This window comes from Orcinus orca, chromosome 19, assembly GCF_937001465.1.
Source record: "Orcinus orca chromosome 19, mOrcOrc1.1, whole genome shotgun sequence".
In the NCBI taxonomy this organism is placed as follows: Eukaryota; Metazoa; Chordata; class Mammalia; order Artiodactyla; family Delphinidae; genus Orcinus; species Orcinus orca.
The window spans coordinates 32150515-32158170 of NC_064577.1; the positions used below are offsets into that span (position 1 = coordinate 32150515).

At 52.2% G+C, this 7656-nt stretch overlaps 1 protein-coding gene across 1 annotated transcript in view; it reads left to right on the forward strand.

Moving 5' to 3' along the window:
• The window catches only part of CCDC40 (coiled-coil domain containing 40), a 44000-nt gene extending 36457 nt beyond the window's left edge, over positions 1-7543 (forward strand). Inside the window, exons 17-20 of the mRNA XM_033438672.2 lie at positions 97-217; positions 3315-3503; positions 5021-5179; positions 6226-7543. Of these exons, the coding sequence (XP_033294563.1) occupies positions 97-217; positions 3315-3503; positions 5021-5179; positions 6226-6471 (715 nt within the window). The 3' untranslated portion in view covers positions 6472-7543. The remainder of the gene's footprint in view (positions 1-96; positions 218-3314; positions 3504-5020; positions 5180-6225) is intronic.
• Positions 7544-7656: the final 113 nt, after the last annotated feature.

Sequence of the window (7656 nt, forward strand, 5' to 3'; positions counted from 1 at the left end):
TGCCCACCCCAAGCACAGCACACAGCGATCACCAAAGCATCAGAAAGAAAGCCCCTTCGTTCTCCAGCTCTTACACTGCCTCTCCTTCCCTTAAAGACACCAGATCATGCTTTGGGACAAAAAAATCCAACTGGCAAAAGAGATGCGCGCCTCAGTGGATTCCGAGACGGGCCAGGCAGAGATCCGGGCCATGAAGGCCGAGATCCACAGGATGAAGGTGGGTGGGAGGAGGGAGGTGTGGGGAGCTTGGGAGCTCGGGGTCCTGGGAGGAAACCACTCCAGCACAGCGGCCTGCAGCCCAAGCACAAGGAAACTTGCTGTTCCCTTTGCTGACCTCCTGTATCAGGGCCTGTCCAATTCTTGTTCTTACTGCACCGAAATGGTTACAGGACACACAGCTGTCTGCACAGTATTCATGAACTATTTTACCCTCACTCTGTGCAAGCAATGCACTCCAGTATTTTTAAACGCTGGCTGTGACCCCCACCCCCACCAATCTCACGACCCATTTGTGAGATGTATCCCACTGTTGGACCAGAAAGACTCTCACTCAGTAACAGGGTTCAAGGAACACACCTACCTTTTCCTTCCGAGCCATGTTTTCTCTCTACTGTCATCTTTAGCTGGATTTCATTCCCTTGAGAAAATGCTGGTAATTAAATCACAGGCTGTCACTGAGCCAAAGGTTCAGGGCCTTAAGGATACAAATGAGAGCAGGTAATAAAAACAAATGTGACATCACTTTTATAATTACGTGGTTAATAATAACCCCGCTAGCTATTGAGTCCAGAGGAAGTCTGATCAAATGCATCTACTGCTGATAAGTTTTAGAAAACCACTCCATTTAACTGACTTTTCAAACTGCAGAAGTTGCAGCAGGTCAAACCCTCTACCACAGAGCTTACAGCCACACAGGCATGTGCACACACACACACACATGGACGGACGGGGCTACCGCCCCCTTGCCCCCTAGTTGTGGTTTTGTTTTGTTTTGTTTTCCGTAACAAAAATAGTACATATAATTCAGCAACTTATTTTTTTAAAAATAATCCAGACATTATCTTTCTTTAACAGTTGCAGAATATACTATGGATATAACATAATTTAATGAAACATTCCTAGGTTGATGTGAAGATGCAGAATGTTTCCAATTTGTTGTTTTGTCACTAAAACAATTGTTACAATGATATCCTTGTGGAAATCAATGACCATATTTGTTTTCATGGGTCTGTCTCTGGGCCCCCTGCTGTGTCCACTGATCCGAGAGCCCAAATCCACACGGTCTTGATTTCTGTGGCCCTGTCCAATGTGATTCCTCCAGCATTGTTCTTTTCTACAAAATTGTCTTGTCTATTCAATATCTTTTTCCTTTCCAAAAACATTGACAATCAGCCTGTCAATTTCTACAAAAGTTCCTGCGCGGATCACGGTTGGGATTTGAGGCTCCAGATCAATTTAGAGAGAATTGACACCTTAGCGTTGCTGAGTTTTCCAGTCCGTGAGCAGGTGTGTCTGTCTCCCCATTTACTTGGTCTTGTTTGATTTCCCTTGTTAGTGTTTTTGTCTTCGGCATTCGGGTTTTGCATATGTTTTGTTAGATTTATACCTAAGTGTTTCGTGTTTTCTGGTGCTGTCGTAAATGGTACTTTCTAAAATTTTCAAATTCCAGTTTCTCATTGTTAAGGTACAGAAATACAATGGACTTTTTTTGTGTGTGTGTGGTACGCGGGCCTCTCACTGTTGTGGCCTCTCCCGTTGCGGAGCACAGGCTCCGGACGCGCAGGCTCAGCGGCCATGGCTCATGGGTGCAGCCGCTCTGCGGCATGTGGGATCTTCCTGGACCGGGGCACGAACCCGTGTCCCCTGCATTGGCAGGCGGACTCTCAACCACTGCGCCACCAGGGAAGCCCCTACAACGGACTTTTTTACATTGACTTTGTTCCTGTGATTTTGCTAAACTCACTCATTTGTTTATTGGTCTATAATATTTGACAACCCACTGCATGAAAAGGGGTTTCTCAGTGGATTTGCGTTGCTGGTTTACACGTGGGGGATTGAGCACACGTGTGTGCCGGTGTGTATATGTGTGTGTGTGTTTTGGCGTTTCCTCCTTGGGAGGTTGCCTGTTTATATCTTTGCCTGATTTTCCTGTTTCTTATTTCTTAGCAATTTTTAGGACCTCCTTGTATATTGGGGTTAATAACCCCTGTCTTTAATACCTATTCTAAACGTTACCTCTGGTCTACTGCTTGCCTTTACACATTTTTTTTATGGTCTCTTTCCGCTCAAAATGTGTTTAGTGTTTAGTTGTGTATCAGTCTTTTCCTGTATGGCTCCTGGGTCTCCGGTACTGTTAAGAAGGTTCCCCAGCTTGAGGTTACACAAACAGATTCCTGAGCTTTGTCAATTGTTTGCACATACTTAGCTTGAATACACCTGGAATTTATTTGGGGATGTTGTGAATAGGGGTCCATCGTATTTTCTCTCTGCTGGGGAGTGAGTTATGCCAGCGGCATGTATCAGGTGATCTGTGCTTCTCTCACTGATTTGAACGGCCACGTTGATCACATGGATGGAGTTGAGGTTGCCATCCTTGTCCTGCATCTCTGCTCTGCTGTGACAGTTATTTTGACGGGCTCGTGCCAGCGCAGAGCATTTGGTTACTGTCACCCTTGCTCTGTTTTAACCTCGTGGGCTAGGCCTCCCACCACCACTCCTAACTTAACTTGGGGATTCCTGCCTGTCTATCCTTTTGTTATTCTGAATCAACTTTATTGAGGAATAATTTACATGCAGTAACATGAACTTATTTTAAATGTCCAGTGCACACGTATGCAGCCACCACCCCATGGAGACGTAGAGCACGTCCACCCCTGCAGAAAGCTCCCTGGCGCCCCTCGCAGCCCAGCTCCCACCACGACCCAGCCCCCAGCCCAGGCCCTATAGGCCCTACACACCACCATCTCACAAAACCATGGTGCATTTTTCCTAATGAGGAAATTAACCTTGGTGCAATACAGTTACCAAACTACAAATTCTAACCAGAGTTCACCGTTTTTTTTGGCTAATGTCCTTCTTCTGCTCCAGGACTCAACCCTGGGCCACATCTAGTTCTCATGTCGCCCCACCTGCCCCGGTCTCTGACGGTTTCTCAGTGTGCCCTGTTTGCCTGGTGTTCTTTACATGGACCTTAAATCACTCTGACCGGTTGACTAAGCCCCCAGGTTCCTTTCTCCCCTGGGGACATCACCCCTGCAGGTTCCCTGATGGTTCAGTTGGATGTGGTGGGAGGTCCCTCTGCTCTGTGCACCCAGGTCAAGCACAGCCAACTGCTGAAGCAGCAGGAGAAGATGATCCAGGACATGGAGCTGGCTGTCGCACGCAGAGAGACCATCTCCACTCGGGCCGAGGGGCAGTGCAAGATGGACAAGAAGCTGCTCACCCGCACAGACTTCCACCGCAAGCAGACCGAGCTGAGACGGAAGATCAGGGACATTCACAAGGTCGGGGAGCCGAGCGACTGGGAAGGGACCACGCTGCAGGCCACCTGTCCACAGGCGGTCAGCCTGTGTCACCAGCCCCGCTGGCAGGCGTGCAGGCATCACTGGCCAGGGCCGTATTTCTGATGTACTTTCCCCAGCTTGGACTGCGATTTCACTCTGTCCTTCCTGCCTGCTTCTCGGCCGGTCCCTCCCTGCCCCACCTGCCTCACCGCCTCTTCTTCTGCCCCTCATTCCCAGAGCTATGGTCACAGCTGCTGTGTCAGGGCTGTTTTAGGAGACAGAGAAGTGACAGTGGGGGCTGGGGGTGATGAGAGGAGCTCGGGTGCAGAATCAGACAAGCTGCTTTCTTCTGTGCTGGGGACAAAAGCCTGAGCCTCACACCCCACGTGCTGGTTCTGGGTCAAGATACAGTGGGTGTCAGATCAGTAGGTGCTTCCCGAGTGCCCCTAACGTTCTGCTCTGATAGGGGCTTTCTTTGGGAGTTTGTCTTGGGTTTAACAGAAGATCTATATAGGGAGGGTGCAGCTTAGGACTGGAGGCGGCCCTATTTCTGCCCCTTTCTGCCTAACAGAAATGGCATCAGGGAAGTATGGAGTGCTGGTGAAGGGCATGAGTCCCTGTGTCACTGACCCCAAGTGGGTGGTGGGGATGGGCCAGCGGGAACGTGGAGGGCACCCACTCGAGCCCATGTCCCCGTCCACCAGTCCATATCGACTGAGCATTGTGGTGTGTGCCTTGCCCTGAGAAGGGACCAGCTGTATGGCCCAAGTGCCCCCTCCTTTTGTGATCACCAGGCTGGGCTGTGGGCTCAGACTTCCCTCAGCCCCTGCTGACCATCTGTGTGGCCTCAGTGCGTATAGAAACCTTCCACGCCTGAATTTCCTCGTCTGCCAGTGGAGATAGGAGCAGTGGCCCCTCCCTGAGAGGCGAGGGTTACATGAGACAGAAAGCTGCCTCGGAGCCCCACCGTGGGTCCCAGCCCTGCTCTTCCACTCATGGCTCAGGCACGTTGTCTGACCTCTCTGTACCTCTGTTTACTGACCTGTGAAATGGGTCCTCACCTCATGGCATCACCCAGAGGACTGAATGGAGAATGTTGGAATAGCCCCTGTAGGGGGAGTCCTGTATGAGGAAAGGTAGCTGAAAATGACAGACTTGATACAACTGCTCATTTGGATGTTACTGGAGGTGCAGAGGGGCCTTTTCCGGGCCTGGTTTGTGCATTTCTCTGCCACGTTGGCCACTCCTGGCGTCCATCCCTCTCGACCCCTCGTGGCTCCCCAGGGGCCTCCTCTGCCCAGCTTGGTGATGGACTCCTCTCTGCCCCATCCCACAGAGGGTCTGGCCAGGGATCCCTTGCTGGCCTTCCCACCCCCAATACTCTCCTGCACCCCCTCTTTGGGAATCCTCCTGGATCATGTGCATAGAGGGTCCTGGGGTCCTCCCAGCCTGACTCTGCTCTGTCGGCTGAATAACCGGTGGGCAGGGTCCCAGGATGCTCCTGTCTAACCCCCCAGGCCACCGAGGAGTGCACCCAAACCATCCTAGAACTGGAAGAAACTCAAAAATCCGTGAGCGACTCCCTCCTGGAGAAACAGGAGCAGCTGTCAAGGATGCAGGCCAGGGCCGACGAGCTCGAAGCTGACCTGTACCAGCTGGCAGCCCTCAAGCGGCAGGTACACAAGTCCCCAGGGCCGCCAGGGCCACAGGAACCCAGCAGCAAGGCCCGTTCCGGCCCAGCTAAGCCCAGGCTGATCGCACCTGAGGTGCTGTCGTCCACCTCATGTTTCCCATGAAGTCTCCATGGGCCGGCACTGTCCTGGGTGCCAGGGCAACAGACTAGAATAGAAAAGGTGACAATCCCTGCCCTCCTTCTGAGGGCGGGAGGGCAGGTGAGAAACAAAACGAATAAGAAAAAAGATACCATATATCTGATGGTGATATAGATACTCCGGAGAAACAGGGGGCAGAGAAGGAGCATCGGGTGGGTGGGGGCTGCACTTGTAAGTAGGGTGGTCTGAGACGGCCACACAGGGGAAGCGACACTGGAGTCAAGACTTGCAGGGAGCGAGGGAGTGAGCACCCCCAGGTACAGCAGGAGCTGGAGACTGCTGGGGCCCCTGGGCTTGCACCGCTTGGGGCCGCACCACCGTGGCCAGGGGCTTCTCCCTCAGGGAGGGGGTTGGGGGGGAGGAGTAACTTGGGGTTATCGGGATCGCTCGGCTCTCATGTTGAGTGTGGAATGGGAGGGCCAAGAGTGGACACAGGAACCTGTTTGAGGCCATGATGGTACTTAAGGAGGATGGGGACGCACGGAACACAGCACGGAACGCGGGTAGCCTGGGTCTAGTGCGAAGCCGTCAGATTCTGCGTATAATTTCAAAGTCGCCCCAGTGGGATTTCCTGCTGGATTGGATGTGGTGGTGTGAGCAGAAGAGAGGGGTCAAGCAGGGCTGCAGGGTTTGGGGCCTGACCAGCTGAGATGGGAGTGGTGGGCGCCGGGCCTGGCCCCTGGCAGGTTGGACGGCGGGTGAGGGAGGGTCCAGGCTCCACCCCGTGCATGTCAGCCTCTTTGCCTGGAGCTGGAGACTCAGCACCCTCAGCTGTTCATTCCTGCAAAGTTCTCCTCTGGCATGTCCTTGAGTTGGAGTTCGTGCCAGCCCAGAGGGTGTCCTTTTTTTAACGTGCGTAGCCTGACACGGGGTCTCTTGTCCTACCCAAGAACCTTTCCACGCTCGTGGCCCTGCAGTCACGCCTCAAGCACCTGCAGGCCGTGAAGGACGGGCGCTACATCTTCCTGCTCCGCAATAAGCAGTCACTGCTGGCAGAGCTCAAGCGGCTGGACGACCGCCTGGCCAGCATCAGCACCATCCTCCACCACGTGAAGGACAAGTACCCCCAGTTCCAGGAGGCCCTGCTCAAGGTCAGCCGGTCCATCAGCAACAGGCTGGAGTCATCTGGGCCCTAGAGCGCCCACCCCAAGGAGGAGATCAGTTTTGTGTATCATCAGGGGCTTCAAATCTTTCTACCCTCAGAGACACCAGTTAAGAGAAACAGACAGGCCAGCATTGTAGGAATGTTTTTTTTTAAGCCACCCAGTAGTTTAAACCAAGTCAAATTTCAGCGTTTCCAGTTGCATTTCGGTGAGTCTTCCGCTTGCAAAGGCAGTGTCAGTGAACACGAACCCATATTCCCACATTGGGCTTACTCCTCCAAGTAAAATTGGAAACCCAGGTCTCTGCTCCTGCCCCCACTCCCAGCTTGGGTTAAATCCAGATTCCCAGCTTACATGAGCAAGTCCAGGGGGACCCTGGCTGCATCTGGAAGCCTAATGCCTGCGATAAGACCACACAGGTGCATGAACACAGACCTCCTTGTCTGCCCACTTGTCCTGCCCTCTCCTCCAGCCAGGGCTCCTCCCCCCACACTCTGATTCCTGAGCCCCTGCTACCTATGCCTTCTCTGCAGTTTAAAGGGAAAGTGTTCTACAAAGTAATTTTATACTTTCAGCAGAAAAATAAAACTATTTTTCTGAATATGAGAGAAAATCGTATTTATTCTAAAACATTTCAGAAATGCAAAACCCACAAAGAAGCGAGGAGGCCCTCAATCCTGCTCTGACACATATGCACCGGGCTTTCTGTGCCTGGTTCCACCTGACAAGGCCACAGGGTCCGGCTTCTGTATGTCATTTTGGAAAGCTTTCTCCTTTTTTTTTTTTTATTAATTTTTATTGGAGTATAATTGCCTTACGATGTTGTGTTAGTTTCTTGCTGTACAAGCTTGCCCCTCTTTTTTTTTTTTAAGCTTGCTCGCCTTAACATGAGACTTTGTGTACGAAAAGTTCCTTATTGAACATTTTCATGACAGTCGATTTTATGGGTTATGACAATGTTTTCCTTTTCAGAAGAACTTTAAGTTGCTTTCAAATTTTCGCTATTTTGTCGTCTGGGTGCTAGATTCGCAGAGCCGTGCCTCGGCGGGCGGCCTGGCGGGCTCCAGGATGCTGAGGGTTCGCTCATGCGGGGGCGTAGCGCCCTCTGCGACCCCAAAAGACGAGGCCCCGCCTCTCCCCCAGAGCTCTCCCCTGCAAGGTGCGCGCCCCCTGAGCCCCTCCCACGTTCCAGGGACGCCGAGGCCCAAGGAGGGCGAG